At 40.1% G+C, this 27,850-nt stretch overlaps 2 protein-coding genes across 4 annotated transcripts in view; one reads left to right on the top strand and one right to left on the bottom strand.

Annotated features, from left to right (window-relative positions):
- Nucleotides 1-17,034, top strand: part of BFAR (bifunctional apoptosis regulator) — a 38,435-nt gene extending 21,401 nt beyond the window's left edge. For 2 of the 3 annotated variants that reach the window (XM_072609492.1, XM_072609484.1), the window contains exons 7-8: nt 241-443; nt 1,870-3,087. In XM_072609492.1, the coding sequence (XP_072465593.1) occupies nt 241-443; nt 1,870-2,062 (396 nt within the window). In that variant the 3' untranslated portion in view covers nt 2,063-3,087. Of the gene's footprint in view, nt 1-240; nt 444-1,869; nt 3,088-16,979 lie in introns of those variants that run through there. The other variant, XM_072609499.1, reaches the window with a different exon arrangement.
- Nucleotides 4,415-17,883, bottom strand: PLA2G10 (phospholipase A2 group X). Its single transcript, XM_072609511.1, has 4 exons — nt 17,763-17,883; nt 14,418-14,568; nt 12,122-12,228; nt 4,415-5,654 (listed from the first exon to the last, which is right to left on the bottom strand). The coding sequence occupies exons 1-4, from the start codon at nt 17,803-17,805 to the stop codon at nt 5,512-5,514; spliced, it is 444 nt and encodes a 147-aa protein (XP_072465612.1). The 5' UTR covers nt 17,806-17,883; the 3' UTR covers nt 4,415-5,511.
- Between the last annotated feature and the right edge of the window lie 9,967 nt (nt 17,884-27,850).

Here is a 27,850-nt window from a genome sequence, read left to right as displayed (position 1 = left end):
TTAATGGACTTGATTATTTTAATTCATTCAACATCATTTAACAAAAGCTATATTGGAGAGCTTCAGAAATTATGTAAGTATTATGAGTATCTTTATAATCCATACAATCTGGGCAATCATTTTAATTTTAAAATTAACTTCAGTTTAGGTTGTTTCGAAAAGGGATAAAAAGTAACCTAGTTGGTACAACCAACTAGTTATTTTTTTTTCTTTTCCTTTTTTTTTAAATTTTCCCCAAAGGACTTTAAAGAGCCCACTTGGAAGCAGTGGAGAGAATTCCTTGTTAAATATTCTTTCCTTCCATATCAACTGATTGCTGAATTTGCCTGGGATTGGCTGGATGTGCACTACTGGACATCACGGTTTCTTATTGTTAATGCCATGTTGCTGTCTGTTCTGGAGTTATTTTCCTTTTGGAGGATTTGGTCAAGGAATGAACTGAAGTAAGTATAGAAATGGATGAAATATCAGAGTCTGGGAAAGAAATATTTTTTAAGACAAGTAGGTATCTGAAATATTTTGAAGGTTCTCTTCTTTGTGGGGACTTTTGAAAAAATAATCTCTTATAAAATGTTTCCCCAAGTATTATTTACATATAAAAATTAGCATACTCTTGGGAGTAGAGATCTTTTAAGAAAAGGATTAAAGTAAAATGTTTCTTTTTTGGCAAATTGCATAGTGATATAGAACATGAATTGGACATTAGGCAGTCCAGGTTTTCTTCCTAAGGTGTGACCTGAGAGGAAGAAAGGGGACGGAACAAGCATTTATTAAATGTCTACTGTATGCTGCAGACTTAACAAATATTATTCATTTGATCATTATCTCACTTGACTTAATCACTTAGTCACTTAATCACTTTGGACAGCAGTTTTCTCATCTGATAATAGGATCATAGATTTAGATCTGGAAAGAGGTCATTCATCCCAACCCCCTCATTTTACAGACGAGGAAACTGAGGCTGAGAGGTTACATGATGTGCTCAAGCTCACACAGTAGGTATCTAAAGGAAGATTTGAAATCTCAAGAGTCAGTTTCCTGACTCTTGAGCGCAATGGTCCTTTCATATTCCACCTGGCTTCCTCTAAATGAGGGGCTTGGACTAAATGATTTTGAAGGTTTTCTTTCCATCTCTAATATTCTATGATCCAATTATACAGTGACTCTTGGATGAATATTGATCAGAGCTGGGTTGGGGTGGGGAGGAACATTTTTCCTTTCAGAATGCTAAAGAAATTGTATTTCTGCCCTTTAACATTTTCTTCCCTTTCCATTCCTGTATTCATTCTTTCCCATTCCCAGAATCCCAGCATCCCTGTGAAAATAAAAAAATAATCAACACCACTAGTTGGAAGTATACTCTAAAGGATAAATGCAAATATTCACTTGCCCCAGAGAATCTGGAATTAGACATCTTAGAAACTGATGACTCGCATGTAAAGTGTCCAACAATCCTGTGAAATCAGGAGTACTCTGTGTATTATTTTTTCCATCTTAAGGTTAAGTTCCAGAAAGATCAAGTCACTTTCCCAGAGTAACAGAGCCAGGATTTGAACCCAGGTCTCTCCTAATTCAAGTCCAGCACTCTTACTTTGACTTGCTGTTTCACCTATGCATTCAATAAGAGAGAAAGATTTTTCTCTTCAAGAGATTTAACTTTGTAGTAGCCTGCAAAGTTGAGGGCAAATAAATCTGAAGCAACTTCTGTGTACAATACTCTTTTATACAAACCAGGACATACATATTTGTCTGGATCAGGTTCTTTGGAAGTAAGTGTGATGATTCTTCCCACTAGTTGAAAAAAAGGCCTGTTAGTGGCCATAGGAATTAACAGACGCTCATTCTAACGTAATCCTCTTCTTTTTTCAGAACTGTTCCTCACATAATGTGGAGCCATTTTTGGAAAGTATCAACACAGGGACTTTTTGTGGCCATTTTTTGGCCTATTATTCCTCAGTTTATTTGCAACTGTTTATTTTACTGGGCCCTGTACTTTAACCCAATTATCAACATTGATCTTGTGGTCAAAGAAGTTCGCAGACTAGAAACTCAAGTGTTGTGAGTGTTGCTGTCCTGGTTCTGAGTGAAGCTGGCCTCCAGAAGGTCTGAGCTTTGAAATTTAAAGAGTGGTGGGGGCTGCAGTGGGAGTGAGGGGAAGGGAGGAGGGTGGGGGTCCGCTTTTCTATAGTGATAAAAGGAGCTGCTTTTTTAAAAAGCTACACAAAGTTTTTCTTGGCATGGGAAACAGGACCCATCATCCCCAACCAGTATTGGTTTATTCAGATTGTACAGTAGTGATACTTGCCACATACTATAACTACCTCACAAAGGTGTTGTGAGGCTCAGCGATGGCTACAAAGGACTGTTAGAGCTCCTCAGAGAAGATGGGACATACGTTAAAGTATCATGGTATTAGGCTGTGTGTATTTGCTTCTCAACAGGCCTTCTGAGGTCTAGTTTGATAGAGCTGCTAAGTGACAAGAGAATCTCATTTGGAGTACTGATGATGGGAAAGTGAAATTCTCCTGGGCAGGACCTTGCCTTCCAGATGTTCTCAGTAAGTGAACTTTTAGTCAGGTGTGACTAACAGCTGCAGATCAGAGTGCAGTGTGGAAGATGCTGTCTTGTTGGTGACATAGTGAAAACTGCAGTCATTGAGTTGCTGACATATTCCCTCCTAGCCAGTTTTAATCAATGTTTGCGTCCTTTTATTTGAAAAAGGATATTGGACAACTTTGAGCAAGTAATGAAGACTAATTTTAGCCATTCTTTGCTGTCTCAATGCTTCCTAAAAATCTTTTTTTTCAAAAATAATTGGATCTGTGACAGATTTCAAGATTGTACTTTTAAGAAACATTTGATAATTGACCTCACACTGTATCATTGTCTTTGTGATGTGATATCTATACCAAGAGCTGTGATTTGTAAATACAGAATAGTGTGATGAACTATCCAAAGAGAAACGTGGCGGCTTCTGGAACCCATTCCTTGACCCTTTGTGTCTCGTCTTAGAAGTGAGGGTTTCATATTTGCATCTGAAGGTTGCAAAAAAATACTTTAAACAAAATAAAAGTGTTTTTTCAAGTCCTTGTGAATTTAGAGCTGAATTTTTGGAGACATCCCACTGGCCTGACACACTGAACGCATCCAAGGTTCCAAGCACTTCTCAGATGTTACGAGATACATGGGGTGCACTAAGCCTCAGGGCTTCTTCAGTACTTGTCAGAGAGGCAGAAACCAAACTGGACTGGGAAGTTCTCATCCCTGTTTTGCCACTAACAGCTGTGACCCGAGGTAGAACTAGGCGTCTGAGTGCCCTTCTGCCCACTCTGTGATTCTGAGACAGTTATATAAATGAAAAGGCATTTATCGATAGCAGCTAGCGTTCATCTTGCCTGGTAAGATTTACAAAGCCTTATCTCCTTTGATCCTCACAGCACGCCTGGGAGGTGGTTACTGTTGTGATTCACCATTTTATATCCAGGTAGGCAGAGGTTAGGTGACTTTTCCCAGCTCATTTAAGCTCAAATCCAGCCTCAGAAATCAGTTGATAGAGTGGCCAAGCCTCAGATACTTAATAGCTATGTGATCCTGAGCAAATCACGTAACCTTCTTTGCCTTACTTTCCTTTTCTGTAAAATGAGCAATATCTTTGTCCAGAAAACCTAACAGCTAAAAGCAGCTGAACAGCTTCCCTGCCCTGGACTCCGTGCTCCTTTGCCCAGCCTTCCTTGTTCACTTCTGTCCATCTGTGGCCCCATTTGAGGTTCTCTTGGCAAAAATACTGAAGTGTTTTGCCATTCTTTCTCCTATGTGTAAAACAGAAGCCTGGGGGAGATAACATTATTTAGCTGCTACGGAGATGAAAAGACTGATAAACGTACTTTCATTAGTGTAATTACCTTTGATAAAACCTTATCCGAATCAATAGTTCCTCTGAAGTAGCTCTAGGGTATGTGCCTATTGTTGGGCAGTGGTCGGATTCTCTTGACCCCACTGGAACTTTTCTTGGCAAAGATACTGGAGGGGTTGCCATTTCCTTCTCCAGTTTACATATGAGGAGGAGGCAAACAGGGTTAAGTGACTTGCTCAGGGTCATATAGCTAGTAAGTATCTGAGGATTGGCACTCAGATCACTGTTGTCCACTTAAAGCTTCTTTGTTTTGATATAGGATAAGTGTGGTGATAAAACACTACACCTAAGGTTGACTTTGGTTCAAGACCTATCTCCTCATGATAAATCCCTTCATCTCTGAATATATCTGAAATATGGTACTAATATTTACACAGAATCCTTATAAGGGAGGCACTTTTTTGTAAAGTGCCTCAGGTTTTACATAAATGAGTTTTTTAATAATCACAAAAATGACCAGGAGTCATTGAATTCTTAACAAAGCACATGAACTCATTAGAGTTGAATGGCACCAATAATCTGGTGTAGTTTAAACATTTATTTTTCTGTACAGAGAATCAATACTAGATACCAGGAAGGTAAAAGATTAGGGAAAATATCGTATAACAGCAGTTTTGTAAGACAGGTAAATAAGTTTTGATCTCGCTACAAGAACTTGGAAACAGAAGAGAGAGGTAGTTTTTGGCCTGTACCTTATTTCTTCTTCTTAATAGTTCTAATAGGAAATCATACTTATAAATTAATTTCTTTGACAATTCAATTCTAATAATAGCTAGTATTTATATAGCGTTTACTATGTGCTAGGCACTTTATAAATATTCTCATTTGATCCTCACAACAATCCTGGGAGGTAGGTGCTGTTATTGTCCCCATATTTTACAGTTGGGGAAGCAGGTTGACAGAAGTTAAGTGACTTGCCCAAGGTCACACAAGTACTAAGGGTCTGAGGCCAGATTTGAACTCAGGTCTTCCTGATTCTAGGACCAGTACTCTACCTTACCACCTAACTACTTGGGAGCTTTAGAGTAAACTAGGCAAAAAATGTTTACCAGCTAAAATTTCCAAAGGTTAAGAGAAGTCCATAAAAAATATTGGGGGATAAAGGCCAATTTATGATTATAAAAGCAGAATTTAAGAGATTAAGCTTTTGTTTTATAAAATGCTAAACCTTAGGCCATACAGTGAGATAAGAGGTATGTATTAGAACCCATGTCTTCTGACATATTTATTAGACCTGCTTTCTCATAAACTTAAATCACCTTTGCCTGTCTCTGATTTAAATCGCCATTTAGAAGGGGTAAATATAGGTAAAAATAAAAATATAGGTAAAATGGGAAGAATTCCCTTCACCTCCCATTTACGCAGTAGAACAACTCGGTTTCTTGGATTTGTCCATGAGCTGAAAGTAAGGCAGTGGGCTCCAGCTAGGTTTCAGCTGAGAGGAAGTGTGGCAACAGATGGGGTCCATGTCTCAGGCCTATGAGGGAGAAGTAGCTAAGAACCTTTATTTTGCCCTTACTGGAACACTGATACTGCTTTTTGTTTAGGGAAAAATCATTTTTATATACCCGCAACCAAAAGAAAATTTCCAAGGTATGTCAGTCACACTTCGGCTGCTTATTTCCACAAAGGGCATGGAGGAAGAAAAAGAACCTTGCATTATATGCTACTGTGGCCAAGCAGTGGGCAAGTTCCTGGTCACATTTGCACATCATTTCTTGACACTTGTTCAGGTTGGCACCTGAAAGAGGCAGAGAGAAGGCACGTTATGGGGTTAGATGTGGCAAGTACGCTGAGAAGTACAGGCAAGATGCAAGAGAGGTGCAGAACACCCCGGCACTGAAATATTGACATTCCAACTACACGACAAGGGTTTCTGGCATTACGGCAGTATTTCTCATTTCAAGTTTAAAATCTCTTCCCTGGGGGATTAGAATAAAAGACTATCCTTGCAAGTCGTCAGTGAAATAGGCAGCCCTTTATATGGCTGTTTGTACATGATTTGAGAGTTGTAGAGGAAACCACAAAACATCTGAAATTCCATTATTAGGTGTTCATTCCTTTGAAACCTTCCCACATTAACCTATTCTGAGTGTCCAGCCAGTACAGATGTGCCTTAAAGTTTCTTTTACTCTACTATTACTATGACCAAAAATTAGGACAACCTAGAACAAGTCAGTGAGAGAACAGAACTCAAAAACTGATAATGATTTATAGAGGGGGCTGGTATTGAGATCCCAGAAGAAGAGGTTTTCAAGTGTAAGGCTTCAGAGCCCAAGTGTGACTGACAGGACCTAGAAATTTTTTGACAGTAGGTACATAAAAATTATTTTCCCAAAGCAAGAACAGCACCAGTGCTCCAGTAAGGGCAGAGTAAAGGTTCTTACCTATTCTTCCCTTTCCTAACTCCATAGGAAACTATAACTATTTCACAATTTTGTTCAGAGCTGACTCTGACCCTGTCGCTGGACGTAGGTGCCATCTACTCAACAGGATTTTCCAGGAGCATTTGGTTTCTTGCTACCGGTTTAAAGAGAACTTGCAGTCATGGCACTTTGAGTACTGTGATAGCCTTAATTCATTTCAAATCTCTCAGACCTGACCATTAGATTGTGAGCTGCTGGAAGACAGGGACTGTCTTTTGCCTTTCTTCGTATCCACAGTGCCTGGCACCTAGCAGGCACTTAATAACTGCTTGTTGACTAACTGTCATTGTGGGCAGATAATCCCATATTGCATTGTCTAGGATAATCCATTTTTCCTGTCAAAGAACCAACCCTAAACAGAAGGTTTAGCTCTCCTCTAATCCAATGCAGGCAAACTTAGAATTGACTAGTTATCTCTACTTATCAGAGTAGAGGAGCTTATAGAATTTCAGTGCAAATAGAATCATAAATAAACTGATGTGTGAATAGTAGCAAATTGTGATACAAAGACCTATTGTATCTAAAAGAAAAAGGCTATCTCTTGAATCTGACTAGACCAGTACAGAGACAGCTTAGCTAATGATAAACAGATCTCCCATGTTTTTTCCTTGTGGAGGCCCATTTTTTGAATCAGTCATGGATTAGGACATGGGGCAGCTTAGTTATAACAATTCTTAAGAGGAATCAAAGGGGATTAATTTTCTGTATTGGACCATTGAAAGCAGTAGTTAAGAGGAAGAGGCTTGGAAGGCATCCACTCAGCTATATGATTCCATTAAGATAAGATCCTTAACAACGGAAAGTTATAGTAAATACATATATATATTACTTTTAAGTAATCTTACTTAACATGGTTTACTGGAAATAGTTTTAGACTTGGAGTCAGAAGACCTGAATTCAAATTTTGCTTCTGTATTACCTCAGAGACACTTGACAAATTACTTAACCTATCTGGTCCTCAGTTTCCTCAACTGCAAAATGATATGCTCTATCAGCTTTAAATTTATTGATCATAGAGATCCAATTTTGAATAAATCTAGGAAGGACAAAAAATTAACCCTGTTAACATTTTAGTGCAAATGAGTTCATTATTTCCTTCAGGATTCCATATAGACAGAAGCCATCAAGTGGGATGGAGATAGGGAGCTAGGAGGCCCTTGAAAGGGAAAGAGAAGGTTGAAGAGATAGGCTAAAACAAAGTCAGGTACTTGAGAATTTTGTCTAGAACTCAAGCCTATATCTAAGTGAAACTGGAACTAAGATTGAGGTCATTCAGATTACTAAGTACAAAAACTACCTAACTATTTCCTACCTATAGATTTTCTTACCAGCTTTTTCTTAAGATCATTACAAATTCAGTAATGGTGAAAAGAGCACAGGATTTGGAAATCAGGAGATATGGTAGGTTCAACTCCTATATACTACCTCTATTCAATTCCTATATGCTACCTCTATAATGCCAAGAAAGTCATGTAACCTACCTCTCTGAACCTCAGTTTCCTCATCTGAAATAAAAAGATTGGATTAAATGACATGCCTTCCAGCTCTTAGTATGGATCCATGAGCTATTATTTCAAACCTAATGGCACTCACATCTTTATATTAGGTTCAAATTAGACAATTTCATGGGATCTCAGATACTCTACATGTAAATAGGAATCCAGATCTTTTCCTTTTACAGGCTTAGTCAAACTATAGAGGTAATGGCAAAGCAAATCTCACTTTTTAGTACATGGAATAAGGAGGGTTTGATGTTGGGCGATTCTGGGTTGTTGAAAAGGAACGAACTGCTCTTTGCCTTCTCTTAGATTCTGGAAATTGAAGATAAGATTTAGGTACTGGGATATTTATACACTCAATGGATTCTTCAAGTATGGTTGAGATTGGGAAAAATACAATGGGTTTTCTAACTTCTGAAAACTGTTTCAATCTATTGCACTTTCTTGCGCTAACAAAATTTCAGAGGAGTCACAGCATTAAAAGTGGTTATTTTTTTCACCTCTTTATTTTCATATTTATCGTTATCCTCACTATGATTTAGGCCTCATCTTTAAGCTTTGGTATAATAGCAGGTTATCCTCCCTTGTCTTTGCCCAGGGGCTGGTAAAGACATGCTATGTGAAAGGTTTTGCTTTAGACATCTGGAAAGAGCCATTCTTGAATGTTGAAGCTCTGTAAGTAACAGTTGTTGAATAAACTTTTTTTCTTTCTTTTTTAAAAATGGAATTTAATTTTTTCAATCAACAAAAATTTTTTTCTCTTTTTACCCATTGGAAAAAAATAAAAACAAAAGCCTTGTAACCAATATATGCATAATTAAGCAAAAATTCAGAAGGCAGTGGGTTTTGATAGAAAACTTTCTACTCTCGTATGCTAATAGCTTCATCTTTTTGAGTTTTTAGAATATTGATGCTAAAGTAACATGAGCTTTTATAACGTGATTCAGTGGATGATATGTTCTTCCATTCCGAAGTCAGAAAGACTTGAGTTCAAATCCACCCAGGACGTTTGTTTGTGCCTCAGGCTTAAAGAGAATTTTATGGACTAAGTTACCCATGGTTGAATATCTAAAGGAGAAAGAGCCCATATGTCCAGGCCACGTGTGTGTGGCGAATTCAAGTCAACAAGCTGATCTTTGTTTTGTCACCAAACCCTTTTATCATTGACTTACCCTGAGAAAAACTTCCACCTCAACTCTGAGAGACATAATTAGGGAGGGTTGAAATCCCACATGCTCTAAGCTCCAAAAAGCACCAGGAAGCAAACCCCAGGTGTCTAAACTAGAGTTCTGAGTGGACCAGACAGATTCCAGGGTAGATTTTGAGAGCAAGAATCCTTATTAGGTATGAACACACTTAGAGCCTGCTAATCAGCATTTGATACCTACTTCTGGTTTTTGTTCTATGGTTGTTTTTGTTATGTGGTTGAGTATTAACCTTTTTCATCCTCAACTTAGTCTCTAGGGATGATGAGAAGTAGTGACATCCCCAGAGGTGTTGGAGCAAAGACTACAGCAAAGAGTACATTACATGCTGTCTTGGTGTGGGATACTGTAAAGAGGATTTCTGCACCGGGGAAATCATTTCCATAACCATAGTCCGAGGGGTTCATGTTAAAAATCTTTTAATGGTGCCTTAAGCAGCAAGTAATTATAAAGAGTATCATGAGTAGTAAATTAAGTTATCTTGGGAGTTTCATAAAACAGAAAAAAAAGAACCATTAGCAATCACTGGGTAGGTGATTTTCTAAGAACTCCAATTCTAACATACTTTTCACTCTCATCAAGCCCAATTTGTTGTAAGGCATATTGTATTCCCCCCCCCCATTTTTCACCCTCTTGCCTGTTTCTGACTTGGCACATTGTACTCCAAAAAACAGACCAGGTAGCATTTTATGTGCTTATTGACATCCAAGATGCGAACTGTTCCATATATCCTGCTTAACAGGAAAGCAAAGGGCCACCTTCACTATATTGCAAACCTCAGTTATGGCTAAGGGAAGAATGTTAATTAATGAGACCAGAGATGTTCCTGTGGAATGAGAACGTGGGGCGGGGGGCGGGGAGAGGGAGGTGAACATTTTGCTATTTTCCCAAATGTAACTGGTTTTCTGAGCCATGTTCCTAGAAGAACAAGACATCAGGCATGCAGAGCTGGGGCACACAGCAGGATAAAAGCCTTGCTGCAGGCCCAGTCTATGCAAGGTGTGGTCTAATTTTTCCAAAACAATAAGCTGGCTGAGCTTTCTGGAGCCAGAGGCTGTGGGAACCAAAGATTTCATAAGAACTAATGTAAATAGGAGGATAACAATCCCCAAGAGAAATCATCAATAAAGACTGAAAAGCTAAGTGGTTTGCAGGCCACATTTTAAATTATTGGAGGAGTATGAGCAAATATTACCGTTCTCCATTTTTACTTAATATTTAAGCTTGTCCCATAAATGGAAGTTGGGCAAACATATAATTTAAAATAAAAAGGAGAACACTATTTAGAGTATTTCCAAACAGGGTGAGGTGGGCTATTTCCTCCGGTGGGGGGGGGGGAGGGAGTTCAGTAGTGGTATGTATGTATTTAAACCAATGCTGCATGACAAACATAAACCAAAGGTATGTAAACAAATATATTGAAAACAATATTCATTCAGTGAAAACAACATAATATGCACCTTCAAGGTCAGTCAAGTCAGTTAACAGGTATTAAGCACACACTATGTATTGAGCCGGGCAGCTGAGTGGTACGGTGGATAGAGCAACAGCCTTCCAGTTAGGAAGATCTGCGTTTAAATGCAGCATCAGACACTAGCTGCTTGACCAGAGGCAAGTCACAACCCCCATTTGCCTCAGTCCCTCATCTGTAAAATGGGGACATACTGGAAAAGGAAATGTCCTCAAGGAGCTCATAGTCCAGTAGAGAAGATAATATGCAAACAGCCGTACAGACTGTTATATACAGATATATACATGATAGAGATAATTGCAGAGGAAAGGCACTAACATTAAGGAGGGAGGGGAAAGTATTTTAGGTGCTATTTAAGTTCCATTTCACTAAAAATACTAGTGATGTAGAGTTAACTGCTTGTAATAGAAAGAACACTACTCTGTCCTTTGGTTCTGGACCTGCCCCTAACTCCATGACCTTAGGTAAGTTGGTTGATTAATTACTGGACGCAGTCTCTTTCTGTAAAATGAGGGGGATAAGATTAGATGTTTTTCTGAAACTATAATTCTAGTACTAGTTCTGCTATGAAACAGCTTTACGACAAGAGACAAGTTATTTAATCTCTCTGGAGCACATTAGATAAATCATTTCCCTCTGTTTCGATTATTAGAATGATTTAATAATAGAATAAACTGTCCCCCCCTCTCTATGCTATCTTTATTAGACAAGTCTACAATGTGGCTGTCAGGTGAGGGGAGGGGAGGTAGAGATAATCATAAGTCTGAAAGTCTTAGCTTGTGCTACCATCTTCTTTGTCAATACACACACATACTAAAAAGGGAGCACCAAGAAGGCTTGCTTTAGTAAAACTCACGTTTCTCTTCCTTGCTCTATGACATCCCCTAGTGGAAATTTGTAGTTTGACCTGTGATTTCATCTGCCTAAGGAGCTCTTTGGTGAGAAAATTACCTCCACCAATAAAGATCAATGCCAGCGTGCTACAGTGTGTAGTCTATATATAGTCTGTCTACTTTTTGGTCTCATTGCTTGGCTCCCATATTCTGGCCACTTGGGCTAAATTGCTGTAAGTTTTGATAATTTGAGAACCCTCCCCACATTGAAAAGGTGATTTTAGTAAAATCAAAATCCTTCCTTCCCCTCTGGTTCACTGGGAAGTACTCATGGGTCACTGAAATAGCTCTCCCACAGATGGAATCAAAGTTATCTGCCCTATCTTCCTTTGCCAATTTGACTACTGACATCTGTACTTTTCATCTCTTCCCATTCTCTTGAGTCCTTGGGTGGCAGCTAGTCTGTGTTAGGATTTGAGCCTAAGTCTTCCTGACTTCAAATCCAGTACCCTGTCCACTAGGTCCTGTGTAAATGTCACAGGGAGGATTCTAACTCAAATATTCCAGGCTGGAATTTCTGCCAAATCTAACCTGCCATAATTCAGTGACCAGTTCAGTATTCCACTTAAAAGAATACTATCTAACAGACCTTTTTGAGATTTGCTAAATAAAGGACCAGATTCAGTCCAGCTTTTAGGGTACAACCAGGCTTTTACCAAAGAAAAGAACGTGATTGCAAGGGGTGGGCTAGGAAGGAAGACTCTCTTGACTTACCACATTCCACCTTCTGTTCTCTGCATTCCCAATCATAGCGTTCCATCTTGGGGGAACAACCAGCCTCCTCCACCTTTTCATAACAGCAGTCATGTTTTTGGCAGCACCTGGAGATAACAAGAAAGGTTATAGATGCAGTTTGAGGGACTAAGATCTTAACTACACGTGTAAAACAAAAACAAAAAAATCCCCAAACCCTTGAATTTTAGATGGTCGGAGAGGGAGACAAAATTAACAAAAGTGAAGTCATAGGAGGGAAATACAAAATCACAGGTCACTTTCCTCCTCCACTCACCCATTCTCCATGATGAGATCTATGATTAGCAAAGAACATCAGAAATGCTGTAGTGGACTCGACCCATTTCCAAGTTGTGTTCCTAACAAGGGTACCATGGAACGTGTTGTGGGAAGGTGCCATTTCAACTCCCAGCATTTATTTAGACAATTAGGTGTGTCCCTCGCATATCATTTTTTTAGTCATTATTGATCTGTCCAATTTTAGGGGCTGTGGAATATTGAAAATAAGTACATAGCATGATTTCTGCACTCAGGGATTCACCAAGTATTGACTGAATTCTTTTCTCAGTACTTAACTGAGTACTCAGTACTTAACTCAGTACTTAACCTGGCGGAGAAGGTTGATATGTTATATTAATGTAAATTGTTTATTATTATTACCAAGAAAGAGGAAGAGACAGAGAAAAAGGAATTAAGAAGTGGATAAGCAAGGCAAGATTTGTAGAGAAAAAGAAAAAGAAGGGGATAGGAGACAAGTGTGGGACTTAAAATTGTCCAACCTACAATAAAAGAGACTAAGGCAGAGCTCTGAGCCAATGACACTGTATTAGGGGTCCATGGTCCCCTTCTAATGAAGTAGATCTCAGATCTTCATCACCATCTGAGATGCTCCCTTCTTCCAGGGCCTTAGTCTTATAAGGCTTGATACCTAACTACTCTAAAGGGGCTATATACAAAGTACAGAGTCCCACTGGTTGATAGACTTTGCTTCATGAGTGAAAAATGATCATCAGCTAGAAATGATATGCTAAGGAGGTATGTGGGGGGGTGGGTTGTCTCAGGTTGGGAGAAACATGGTGCCACTGACTAGATGATCATAAGATGGTCACCTGTTCATGTTGGACAAGAGTGGTCTGGAGTTAGAAAAATAAGTTGAAGGAATTTCCATGTAATTGAGTCACCACCATACTGGGATTGGTCAACCTTGACAAGTGAAAAAGAGTAGAGAAACTCTAGTTAGGTTTCTATGATTCCTGTGATTAAGCAAGCTCACACCTCTGGGGCCTACAATACAGAACTTATAATCACTAGGGAATCATAGCAAACTGATTGGAATAGAGTAGGGGTCCAAATGAATTTTTGGTACTGAATGACAAAACACCATGAACTATTTTCTCCTGGGCCACTTGGTGACAAAATCTATAACAGATCCAGTATTTAATGTTTGATATCCTAGCAACTGGCCAGTAAACAAGTATTTTTAAGCAAGTCATCAGTCTTCAAATTGAAGGCTAAGCCCCAAAGATCCCCATGGACCCCTGGGGAAAAAATGTACTTAAAATAGCAGGATTCTAGTCTGTGTTCATCTCTGAGTTGCCATTTCAAAAGAGATTGGGCCTTTTCTATGGCCTGGGTCCTTAAAAACTTCTAGGTAGCTTAGAAGACAGATGGAAAAGCAGAGATGTCTGGATTTCACTAGAATAATAACATCTCGTTTTATCATCTAAACACTCCTAGAAGGTAAGGGTCTTTCTGACTCCAAATCCAGCACTCTTATCCACTGAAACAAACTAGGTCCAACCATCTCAAGATGAAGGATCCAGGTTAATATAATATGGTTACTTCCAAAAATTAAAAATTTTTTTTACTGGGTTAGAGCACTCAAAAAAACCATTAAAGTTTTGGGCTGAATCCCTGTGTTAATCAGTATTTCTCTGTTGACAATAAACTACATGCTAACCCTGTCACCTGTCACCTTACAAATGGATATCTTTGGTCATGTGTGGTTCAGTAAAGAGAGTGTGGTCGTTTAAGCCTAACCCACTGCCTCACCAAGTGCCTGAATCATCTAGTGGATATCTATTGGGCCAAACCTTTTTTTGATTATTTCTCTGCACTTGACCCTAAGCCAGAACAAAAATCAAAACCATTCTTCAGGAGATTATGGGAAGATAGATGAGGAAAAAGTCAAGTAGTATAGTATTCCTAGCTACATGATCTGAACAGGGTCAGTCCAGACAGGCTCTTGGGAAGACTTGAGGTCTGGGATGATACCTACCAATCACTTTTGTCCCGGGGCCAACCAGTTCCTCCAATACCACAGTAGCAGCCATAGCTCATATAAGCCAGTGCTGAGCGGCTTGTGGAACAGCTGAGAGCTCCTGCCAGCTCTAAGAGTCCCCTCCGATGCACATGAGATTTCCCTGAAACTGAGAGGGGGAAAAATTCAAGTTAGAAGGGATCTGTCAGAACCCTGGAAGGGTTTGATTATCAGCTTCCCCTCCTTCTCCCCACATTCCCTTACTGCAGTTTTTTTTTTTAACATGAAATGAGGTTAAAATGAACATGAAGGTCATTTTAGAAGGGTAAGCAAAGCACCAAAAGACCACTTCTGTGGCATATGGAAGGAGAGATTTGCCTTGGTGGTAGAAGGGCTAGTGGTTATCTTCTCCCTCCTTGCTTACTACCCAACAGTGCAAGACCCCATTTGAAGTGACTAAGAATAGCTCTGGAACCAAAGTGTGCCCAAGCTCATTCACTTCCAGAATTCCAGGGCTGGAAGGACCATGTAGAAGTCCATGAATTGATAGCCTTGTTTCCATGTCTCAAAAATGAGACCTTGAAAGAAGGGGGATGGCACTTGTTCATAGAGCCTGTTTCAAAGTTTAGCAAAACTCACTATAGTGTCCATGCTTGTATCCAACCTCTGTGTGCCCATTTGTTCCCAGTGAAGAGGAAGTAAGAATGATGGCAACATGCCTTTATGTATTCCAAGATAATTAAAAAAAATCTTATCAAGTTCTTTATTGGGACATATAAAATGATTGTTTCATGCCTCTCTTAATGTAGGGGTGGAGAGAGGAGATGGTAGAAAGATCTTACAGATAATCAACCCAAAAACCTCCTCTGAGCAAATCCTCCAAGAAAGGGGAAGCCTTTTCAATGTATGTAAATAACCCCCTGGCTCAAGATGAAAGAGTGAAAAATATTTGAACGAAGTCAGTCTTATAAATAAGGTTAGCTAGGTGGATAGAGAGCCAGGACTGGAGTCAGGAAGTGTCATCTTCATGAGTCCGAATCCTGCCTCAGACACTTACTAGCTGTATGACCCTGAGCAAGTGACTTTATTCTGTTTGCCTCAGTTTCCTCATCTGTAAAAAAAAAGAAATGGCAAACCATTCCAGTATCTTTGCCAAGAAAATCCCAAATGGGGGTCATGGAGAGTTGACTATAACTAAAATGACTCAACAAAATCTTATGATTTAAGGAACACCAAAGTGACGCATTTTATCCCCATAAAATCTTACTTCCCAATAGCTAAACAGAGATGAATTTCTTAAGAAGTAAGAATTTTCATTTTCTAGAGTCATCCATTAAAATACAGACTTCCCTCATTTACTTATTAAGGGCTTTTTTTATTAGTCATTAACCTCCCAAGTTGCTGAAAGGATTTACTCATCACCACTTTACTGTTCAAGCAGGCAGCTAGCTGAGAGGAAATCAAGGATGAGACTGAAATTGATGGAGGGAGAAATGGAAGGTGGGGAGGAAACCCAGATCTTGGGATACTGCCTCAGAAAGGCAAGTGTTTAGCAGTAGACACCCAGGATGGAGAAGGTCCCAAAAGGAGAGGGACAGACACTAAAAACCAGCTTCATCAATTTATTGCAATTCTGTTGAAGCCCCCCCCCCCATTAAGTGTAAAGCCCTTATATTTTTATTTGCTCTGCCTAGGAAGTACATGTAACCCCACAGGGAGCTTGTTTGAGTCCTAGATCCAGCCAGGGGGGGAACTAATAAAAAGAGTACCAAGTGAGGGCAGAAAAAGTGAGACTAATAAGAAAGTTGAGCACTCCCCCTGATAGAATATTGTCAGTGTGTGGGGGGTGTGAGATTGGAGAAGGAAGAGAAAAAGCATTTGTTAAGGGCCTACTGTATACCAAGCATTGTGCTAAATCCTTTCAAATATCTAAACTGATCCTCACAACAACCCTAGGAGATAAGTGTTGTTATGACCCAATTTACAGTTGAGGAAACTGAGGCAGACAGAATTCAAGTTCTTTGCTTAGGGTCACAAAGCTACTAAGGGTCTGGTATTTGTAAATTATGGTCTTTCTGACTACAGAACAAGCAGTCTATCCACTGTGCCCCTTAGCTGCCTCTGTGAAGGGGGGAACATAAGGGACCCTCCTTTCAGACTCCACTTACTTTTCCTTCCAACCTGGTCATTAAAAGATTTCCACATACACCCCAAACTCCCACCCCATCCCACTTTCCAATGTTCAAGGGTTAACCCCTATCTTACTGATCCTTGCCAGATCTACAATAAACATTCAGTTTGAATTTCTGTCCTCCCTCCCTCCATCCACCCATCTCCCCATGTAGTTGACTGGTTGGACCCAAATACCTCCTAAGAGCCAGCATGGGGAACATAGAGGGAGCAGTGTATGCTGACCAAAGAAAATACTCCAGCAGGCCCCTTTAATGAAACTATGTCTCGTGTATGTCTGGCAGTGACAGTTGGGTTTAAGTATACTGGAGGCAAGCTGAAGTGCTTTGGTTATAGAAAACAGAGCCCGTCTCAAGCAATAACAGTTCCTTTTTCTTGATTTATCCTTAGGAATCATCCTGCCCTCCTACCCTCTACCAGCTCTGGCTAGCAGTCCGAAGTGATTACATACCCTGTACTTTGGGAGCCTTCCTAACAAGCATGTTTCAAGTACTTGGTAGTTGGGAAGAAGTAGAGATCTCAGCCAGGGAAAGCTAAAAAAAGGATCCAAGGCTTAAGTACATAAACAGAGAAGCCCATCCATATCCCCACCATCACCAAAGCAAGGCGGACGAGGCGCTTTTTCCCTCCTACCGACACCCACTCTGAGACTGCCCTTCGACGCGTCTTTTCCCCTCCGAAAGCACGCTAGAGGTTCGTTTCCACCTGTTGCCGCCTGATCTCGCCCCTACCCTTATTCCCTGTACAGGGCAACAACCCGCCCCCTACTCTCCGTAGTGATTAAAGTCCACTCCATTTCCCTGCCGCGGTAGATTTCACGGATATTTAGGTTTCCTGTGTTTTGTGTTCAGTTCAGAGAAGTAGGCAATCCCCCAAATTCTCTCTCCCAGAAAAATCCCACAGCCCTGCCCGGGGCAAGGAAGCTGGCGCCTCCTTCTCTCCTCACCCTCCCACCTCCTATTCAGCTAGACTTCGGAAGAGAGCCGGAGGAAGAGGGTGACTTCGAGATCTGGGACCAAAGGGGACAAGTGCGGACGGAGTCTTTGATGCTAGGAACGGATAGGAGCCCTAGGTCCCCCTGGGTTCCCAGATTTTCCTCCTCCTCTCCACCGATCGGCAGAGCGGTGTTGGGAGTGGGAAGGAGCGCGCGCTCTGAGAGGTTTCCACACTCACCAGTTGAGAAGAGCCATAGTAGCAGGAGCGGAAGAAGTTCCATCTCGTCCGGGCTGCAGGTGTAAGTGCGGCCCTGTCCAGACACCTAGCCGCTCTAGTTATCTCGCCCCGCCAGCCCCCACCGCCAGCATTCCACCCTTACCCCGCCCTGACCCCACCCCCGTCCGGCTGACCAGTGCTGGAGGGGGCTGGCTACCTGGGAGGAGTCACTGGGCTGGGGTAGCTGAGTTCCTGTTCTGACTTTCCCCCTCTGGTTTGAGGGATCTGTCCTTAACACCTTGGTCCCCATCAGCTGACCTCCACCTAAGCCTAGCTCTTGGGTGAGAAGAAATCGCCCGGGTCTGAGAAGCACCTCCCTCCGACTGCTCTCACTTCAACTTTTCTCCATCCTTTTCCTGGCTTACCTCCTCCCTTCCTTGGGAAAGGATCCCATTAATGAGTCAATATTTATAGAGCATTTTTTAAAAAACCTGTGGCATACAAGTAGTTACCAGAGGGCGTGTTAGAGGGTAAGGGTCAGAAAGGAGGGTACCGGAGGTGTCAACTTCGGATGAACGTCCCCTTTCCCTTTTCCCACGTCTTCCATCCCAACTTCCACGTGGTTTAATTCTTGACTCCCTGGCTGGGCAATCTCAAGACAGGTGAGTTTAGGGATGAAGATCCTGATACCAGGGCCAGATTAGCCTGCTGACTGTTTAAGAGAAAGAAGTGTAAGAAGACCCGCGACATCTCAATTCTTAGCCCGATGATAGGCATATAATATGCGCTGAATATCTGTTTTTGAATTACCAAGAAAAGAAAAAGTATTCTCATAGAAAGAACAAAGAAAATAGAAATCATAAAATTTTGTTATATGCAGTTATAAATGTATAAGTTAGTGTCACTAAAAACTGAAGTCAGTTCAATTAGTATATATTAAGGGCCAGTTATCGATCAATCTATCAGTCAGGGCGGCTAGGTGGCGCAATACGGACACTTACTAGCTGTGTGACTCTGGCCAAGTCACTTAACCCTGTTTGCCTCTATTTCCTCATCTGTAAAATTATTTGAAGAAGGAAATGGCAAACCTCTCCAGTATCTTTGCCAAGAAAACCCCAAATGGGGTCATGAAGTCAGACGCAGCATCTATCAACAATCATTTATTAAGCAATTACATACTAGGCACTTAGAAGAATATACATGTGAGACAGTCTCTGACTTCAAGGATTCTGCATTCTAAAGAGGGAGAGGAGCACTGCAACATATAAGAGGAGACTAGTGTCTAGGGAAATGGAGTTTAGATCTGGGCAGTCATAGGGGTTTTGGGTAGAGGCATATGAAAGTAAATTGTCACACCTCTTCCACTAGTGATGCGGTATTTATTTGATTATTGTTACCAGAACTACAGTAAAAGGCAGAAGTGGGGAGGGGACATGTGACAGGAAAGGCTGCAAGGTATTTGTGTTGGATAGGCCCTGGTATAATGGTGGATTACTGGATGGGATATAAACATTGTCCATTACCAGCTAAAATATAATATAGGTTAATTTTTCATCAATCAATCAGAATAACTCTATAGGTCGGAATCTCCAAAATGAATAGATTAACTCTTTCAGAATGGGAGAAAGGGGTGATTTCTGGAAGTCTTGGTCTAACGGACCAAGTATTGGGTTAGGTAGATTTTTACTCAGCTATCAATAAGACAATTCAGTCTCAGGTCTATGTATAAGACCTTCCAATGAAGTCTTTCTCTGATATCACTTCATGGCATGAAGGTGGTCCTGTATTTTTGAGGGCAATGCCAGTGGAGTACAAGTTTTGACTTCCTTGTTTGTTTCAGTAGTAGGTACCACCATCCACTGCTTCCTACGTCTGTAATCTTGAAGTTTTCTTTGCCTTTTCCCTCTCCCTCATAACCTAATCATTTACTGAATCTTAACAGTTCTATTTGTGTAATATTTCATATCTCTTCCCTTCCTCTCTATTCTTATTTCTACTTTCCAAATATAAGACCTTATTCCTCCCTGTATGGGCTATTGCAATAACCTTCTAAGGCCTGGTGATCTTGAGACCAACATGACCATCTCTCTTTAAGGGAGATTGTAGCTTATAAAATCTATGCATGGAAACTATTGCTCTAAGGTTAGGCCATGAAAAAATACTGACATTAATATTTTGAGGTTAATGCAACTGTGTGCTCCAAAATAATATTTTTCCGGCTACCATTTTGTTTTTCCCTTTGCACCTGTGTACCACAAAAAAATCCCCTGTGTGCCCTGAACCTTGAAATGCAAATTGGCCAGCTATAGGTGTCCACTAAGATCAGGGTTTAAGTATCCCACTCTCAGAAGGGTGCTTTGGACTATATCTCCCCTCCCTGGGAGCATGCTACTCCCCATGGGACCAAGCCTTTCCACTTGAATGGACCAATTGAATGAACCCATCTCTCTGTGATTTCTGATGAAGCACTGCCCTTATGTGAATTTGACTCTGTATGTTAGTTTGTATATCTGAATTGTATTTTGATTCTCTCCCTTTCTTCTTTTTTTCTTCTCCTGTCTCTCTCTTCCCAATAATCTTTCAGTAAAACTTAACCTTGAACGAGTCCCAACTGATATGACATATTATCTATAGAATTTGAACTCATTAAGGGGTCTGTTTCTCTGAAGTCTCTGACTGGACCATTGACCTTTCTTTAGATATAAACTAGGTCACCAGAGATGGGCTTCCCCTTTCCACAGTTGTACCTTTGGTGGGGGGTTGAGTTTGTGAGTCTAGTTTTGGAAAGCATGGATCAGGATGTGGAAAAATTGGTACACTAATTTGTTGTGGAATTGTGATCTGATCCAACCACTTTGGAGAGCAATCTGGACTTATGCTCAAAGAGTTATTAAACTACCTGTACCTGTATACCCCTTTGACCCTGCAATACTACCACTTGGGCTATTTCCAAAGATAAACAGAGAAAAAGGAGAAGAACCTAAATGTTCTAAAATGTTTACATCAACTCTTTGTGGTGGGAAAGAGCTGGAAATTGCTGGGATACCCATCAACTGGGGAATGGCTGAAAAATTTATAGTATATGATTGTGATGGAATATTACTGTGCTATAAGAAATGATGAGCTCAGTGACTTTAGAAAAACATGAAAAGACTTACATGAAATAATGAAGAGCAAAATGAGCAGAATGAAGAGATCATTTTCTACAGTAAAAGCATTATTGTTTTAAGAATAACTGAGCAAATAAGTTGCTTTGACTATTATAAATACCCATATTAACTATAAAGGACATATGAAGAAAGATGCTATCTGCATCCAAAGGAAGGATTGATAAATAGAAGCATATATAGAATAATTATATATGTGTGTGTGTGCATGTATGCGTGCATGTGTATGTGTGTGTGTGTGTGTGTACCTATTTGTGTCTAATGGTAGCCATCTCTAGGGTGGGGGGGAGGGAAATAAAAAAAAGAAATATACATGATAATTTGTTGTGTATTTGAAGGACAGTAAGTTGTACATAGAAGATTTATAGTTTCATATGCAATCATATTTTTATTGTACTATTACTGAAATACATGTTTTATTCCACAAATTAAAAATACAATAAAATAAAAGCATGAGTCAGAAGGGGAACCTCTGTCTTCCCAAGAAGGACTCCTTTATGCCAGATGACTGTCACAAGTCACCTTCTGATAAGTCTTCCAACCTCTACTCTTCCTCCCTCTTGCTTAAATCCCTTAATCTTCTGCCAGAGTAATCTTCCTTATTGTATAGATTTGGTCATTTCCCTCATTTGCTGCAAAACTTCATTGGGTCCCTTTTGTCTACTTAGTAAAGTTGAAAAGAGCGCTAGGTGGCACAGTGAGCAGGGCACTAAGCTCTACTCAGGAAGACTCGTTTTCCTGAGTTCAGATCTAGTCTCAGACACTTACAAACTATATGACCCTGTATTTATTTAATTCTAAAAAGGATAAGAAACCATTGAGTCTCTGAGTTTGGGGTGGGTGGAGGGGATTTCTCTAAAGTACTTAATGTTCATTTTGTACAGTAGTTCGTAATATACCTAGTATTTATATAACCCTTTAACGTTTTCGAAGCACTTTACAAATATTTCATTTTATCTTCAAAAAAACCCTGGAATGTAAAGTATCGTTACCACCCTCATTTTACAGATAAGGAAACTAAGGCAAGCAGAGGTTAAGTAATTTATCCAGGGTCACATTGAGTCTGAGGCTGGATTTGAACTCAGGTCTTCCTGACCCCAGTACTTTATTCACTGTGCCACCTACTTACCTGTTTATGTGTATCTTTCTCCCTCTAAGTTCCATGAAGGCAGAGACAGTTTTTCAACTAAACTTTGACTGTAGTACAATGCCAAAACAGCTTTACACACAATAGAAATAGAACAAATACGGGTTGACTTTAATACAAATATGTGTTATTCATCAGTCAGATTTCCTTTTGCTTTCAGTTCAATTTCATTAACTTTCTCAGTGTTTCTTGGGAACTCTGTGTATGTATTGAGGACTCTTTGAAGATGGATTCTGTGATGTATAAAATGTCCAAAAGACATCATTTCTGCATAATCAATCTTTTTTATCAATTATGGCTAGTGAATAGCTAATATGATAAAGTTCTACTTGAGTTTCCTTCCAAGTAAGCTCATCTATGCAGATGAATCTATTTCCTACTATGAGACAATGAAAACCATGTAACATCATGTATTTCCCTTTTTGTTTGGCAGTGCTATTGCTGCTTGTTGCCTGGAAACATTAGCTGTTTGAGTATGTATGTACCAGATTTACCAACTATACTCCCATAAGGAGAAATCTTCTAGAAGTTAACTCAATCTGACTAATACACATTCTTTTGGGCCTCTATAAAATGTTCAGTAGTACTGCGATCCTTTGTGAGTTATAATTTCCTAGTATGAAAATCTCTCTGTTCACCAACTAGTAAGCCCGTACAAGGCAGTCATAACCAAAAGTTATCATACAATGATTAAAACCTCCTTTAGATTTCATTTATAGCACTTTCTTGGGGAATTCTATGACGCATTTATCATGTAATGTTGGATAGTATCATTTTTGTATGATTGTATCTCAAACCATTGCTAGATTTAAAACTCCATGAGGACAGGAAATAAGTTTATTTAAACTTTATATCTCCCCTATATATAGCACAGTTCTCTGCATACAAGTAGTCCTTAATATATGTGTACTGAATGAATGAAATATTACTGCTCTTTCTCATACCCCTACTAGTGGCAGCACAGTAAGGATGATAATGGGACTGAAGTGACAGATTTAAAAAAAAAATTAACTTGAGTTCATGCTAGAATATTGGGATCATTTGTTAGATCAGTTCAACAAAGCCATTATAAGGGTGAAGATTGACAGAATGGCTGGATTATCTCACAGCTCCACCAACAATGAATGTGTTCCAATTTTCCCAAATCTTCTCCAACATTTATCATCATCCTGTTTTGTCATGTTAACCAATCTGATAGGTGTGATGTGGTACCTCAGAGTTGTTTTAACTTTCATGTCTCCAATCAATAGTGAGTGGAATAGATTCAGTGAACACTTCTCAGAATGTGAATTCTTCTCCCAGTGGGTAAAGGAGACAGAGAGGCTCAGGTTACAATGCCTTCAGAGTTCAGAAATTCCCATATAAGGATATAGGCTATGTAGTGTATTAGGATCTCAATGATTGGATAAAATTCGCTTATTCTTCAATGCCTAATTTGCATGTGCCTGAGCAATTGGTGGTCCTCAAAAGGGTCCACCTCATTTGCATATACTCTCAATGCTTCATTTGCATATGCTGACGTGTATTTTCACGGGCTTTGTAACAGACAGGGGGAAGGGAAATTTGGACCGGACTTCAAAGGGATTGGCGAGATTTCCTGCCTAGAAGGTAAGACCATATTTCTCAGCCAATGAGAATAACGGTCAGTGGTGGGAGGGGTTTTCTCATTAGGGTCTATATATATCACTGCTCTGCCTTTGTCTTCGACTTCCCTGCTCCAGACTACTTGGTGAAGGGACTGCCTCGCTTCTCAAAAATCGAATAAAAGAACTTTCTGTTAACACTTTGAGATGCCTCTGAGTAGTCAGTTTGAGTAGGGGGTCTTGCCATCCCATACAATAGTGATTTAGAGTATTTTGTCATATGACTATAGATAGCTTTAATTTTTCTCTGAAAACTGCCTGCTCATATCCTTTCACCATTTATCAATTGCAGAATGACTTGTATTCTTGTACATTTGACTCAGTTCTCTATATATTTTAGAAATGAGGCCTTTATCACAGACACTAGTTGCAAAAATTCTTTCCCAGTTTTCTACTTCCCTCCTAATCTTGGTTGCATTGGGTTTGGTTGTCCAAAAACATTTCAATTTAATGTAATCAAAATTATCCATTTTGCACTTCATAGTATTCTCAGTCTCTTGTTTGCTCAGAAATTTCTCCTTCTCCATAAATCTGATGTATAAACTATTCCTTGCTCCCCTAATTTATTTATACTGCCAGCCTTTACATCTAGATTGTGTACCCATTTGGATTTTATTCTGGTATATGGTGTCAGGTATTGGTCTATGCCCAGTTTCCACCACACTATTTTCCAGTTTTCCCAGAAGTTTTTGTCAAACAGTGAGTTCTTCTCCTCTTCTTCTCTTTCTAGCAATAGCCTCTGTAGCAGAATTGTGTTCTCTGGTAGTTCTTGTGCAAGGAGTAGGGTGCGAAGGGCAAGTTTAATGCCATTGACCCAGTTGCAGTTGGTGGTGTTTGCCCTGGACACAAACCTTTCCAATTATATGCTGAATATACCTATTTTTCTGTAGGAGGTTTTGCTGCAAGATGTTATGTGTATACATATACATATATATACATATATACACACACATGCATATATGTGCATATATACAGACACATCTACACGCACAAACACACACACACATTATATATATATGATGACATGACTTGCACTTGACTTTGCTTTGAGTGAGGGAGGGCTGTGCAGGTCACCAGCCTCACTTCTCCTCCAGAGCCATCTGAATCCAGAGACCTGATATTCCTCAGGATGACTGGAGATGACCCAGGACTCACTGGGAGACCTTGGACCCTTTAGACCAAGGCCTTGCAGGTACTCAGTTAGGGTGAGGCAACACCCATTCATTGAATAGGCCTGTTTAAGAAGTAGCCAGAGGATGGCCCCTTTAAGGAGGTCAAGAAAAACAAAGACATCAGACTAGGTAGGAAACAGCAACAGTTACTATTGATAATCACTCTAAAGCCAGGAGGGTCCAGAGGAGCCCTTAGGCAGTGGCCCATGGGCATAGGTTTAAGGTTTTAAGGTTTTGGGACAGGACTTCCCTTCCCTTCCCTTCCCTTCCCTTCCCTTCCCTTCCCTTCCTTTCCCTTAACTTTCTCCATTCCATTCCTTTCCTTTCTTTTCCTCTTTTCTTTCTTTTCCTTTCCTTTTTTCATTCCTTTCACCTTTCCTTTTCCCTTCCCCTCCCTTCCTCTCCCCTCCCCTTCCCTTCCCTTGCCTTTCTTTCCTCAAACCTTAAACCTATTGCATTTTGAAGCTGGGGCTCTTTGGCATCCTCCTGCCTTAAGAGTGATTATCAATATCAACTGTTGCTGTTTCCCTCCCAGCCTGATGTCTTTCTTTTTCTTGACCTCATTAAAGGGGCCATGCCCTGGTTACTTCTTAAACAGGCCTATTCAATGAATGGGCATTGCCTCACCCTAACTGAGTGCCTGCAAAGACCTTGGCCTAAAGGGCCCAAAGTCTCCCAGTGCATCCTGGGTCATCTCCAGTCATCCTGATGAATATCTGGTCACTGGATTCAAATGGCTCTGGAGGTGAAGTGAGATTGGTGACCTTGGACAACCCTCCCTCACTCAAAACAAAGTCAAGTGCAAGTCATGTCATCATTTCTCTGATGACATAGTCTTCTTCAGCAATGAATATATATATCCAATATTGGATGCAGAACCTGCTAGTAACCTGAATCTGAAAGGATGAAAGCAAATTTTTAAACTCAGTATTGATCAAAATCTAAATTTTATACTGTGAAGTTCAGCTCAATCTACTTTTATATATCTCCCCTCTCCAAACATTTCCTTTACTTTGAAGGGCACCACCATCCTCCCAGTTCCCCTGTGCTGGTGACCTAGACATCAGCCTCAATTCCTCACTATCTTCCCACCTCCTGTATAGCACCTATTTCCAAGGCCTGTCAATGTCATTTTTGCAAGGTTTCTCAAATATATCCCCCTTTCCCTCTTCTCAAATATACCTACAGAATCCTCTGTTTGATGTTCAAAGCCCTTCAGTACTCAGCCCCACCTCATCTTTCCAGTCTTCTTATACCTTATTCTTCATCTCATACTTGTCAGCCCAGTGGTGCTGGTCTCCTCTGCTCCATAAAAAGTTACTCCATCTGTCAGCTCCAGGAATTTTTCTCTGGCTATTCCTGGTGCCTAGAATGCTCTTCCTCCTCATCTCTTCCTCCTGATTTTCCTGGCTTCCTTTAGGTCCCAACTAAAATCTCATTTTCTTTTCTTTTCTTTTCTTTTTTTTGTCATTAATCAACTTATTTTTAGTTTTCAACATTCACTTACAGATTTTGAGTTCCAAATTTTCTCCCCTTCTCTCCCCTCCCCACCCCAAAATGTCATGCATTCTGATTACTCGTTCCCCCAATCTGCCCTCCCTTCTCTCACTCCCTCCGCCCCCCTTCTCTTATCCCCTTTCCTTCTATTTTCCTGTAGGGCAAGATAAATTCCTATACCCCATCACCTGTACATCTTATTTCCCAGTTACATGTAAAAACAATTTTTAGCATTCATTTTTAAAACTTTGAACTCCACATTCTCTCCCTTCCTCTCTTATCGCCCACCCTCACTGAGAAGGCAAGCAATTCTATTTAAGTTATACATGATTAGTCACACAAAACACTTCCATAACACTCATGTGGTGAAAGACTATATTCCCTCCATCTTATCCTGTCCCCCATTTATTCTATTTTTTTCTGTCTCTCCTCAAAAGTGTTTGCTTCTGCTTACCCTCTCCCCCAATCTGCCTACCCTTCAATTATCTCCCCTTTATCTCCTTCCCCCCTACTTTCCTGTATAAAATCTCATTTTCTATAGGAAGCCTTTTGCAATCCCTCTTAATTCTATTGCCTTTCCTCTCTTAATTATTTTCTATTTATTCTGTATATAGCTTGTTTGTACATTTTTGTTTGCTTGTTGTTGAACTCCCTGAGGGCAAGAACTGTCTTTTGCCTCTTTTTGCATCCCCAAACCTGTCACACAGTAGGACTTAAAGAATGTTTAATGACTTATCAACTAACTACTGATGGTTCTGTGATCTCATCAATATGACTATTCCCTCCAGTGATGCTAGTTTTAATCCATCCACACTTTTCTATCCTGCAACTTTCATCCATATCCTCTCTCCAAATTGTGTGATATATAGTAATGAATAGAGCAGAGTCATTGATTAATGGGGCAGCTGTATTGAAAGTCCCACAGAATAGGCATGAATATAAAGAAAGAAACTGTCCAGTTCAGAAATGACAGGTGCAGTAAGTTTTGGTCTGCCTTAATGAACCTTTTCTGAATCCCTCAGATTTAGAAACCTCCCCCTGGACTGTCAGATTTAGACCATTCTTGGTCCATGGTCTTTTTGCTTGTATCCCTAAGAAGGTGGTACCATTTCTTCCTCTCAAGCAAGTCCTCATCTCCTGCCTGAACTATCAAGAAGTCTCTCTCTTGGCCAGTTCCCAACTTCTGCTGAATTTGCCTCTGCCTCTTTTTTTTCCTTTCAGCATGATTACCTCAAAGATATCACCACCTCATGTTTGCACAATTGTGGAATGGGAGGAAGAGGAAGGGATTTCCTTCAGTCTTAATGTGAAAAGATTTTATAGTTTAAAAAATTTGTCTTGGAGGATTCTGGTAAGATGGTGGAGTAGGTCAGAAAACTTCAAGTTCTCCAAATTTCTCCCCCCCCCCAAAAAAAGAGAACATTTCTTCAGAATGAATATAGAATAGTGGAAATAAAAGTCTGGGTAAAGCAACTGTCTTCGG

Source organism: Notamacropus eugenii, chromosome 1 (assembly GCF_028372415.1).
Source record: "Notamacropus eugenii isolate mMacEug1 chromosome 1, mMacEug1.pri_v2, whole genome shotgun sequence".
Lineage (NCBI taxonomy): Eukaryota > Metazoa > Chordata > Mammalia > Diprotodontia > Macropodidae > Notamacropus > Notamacropus eugenii.
The sequence above is the reverse complement of the archived record's forward strand: the minus strand, read 5'-3'. Positions and strand labels throughout refer to the sequence as shown.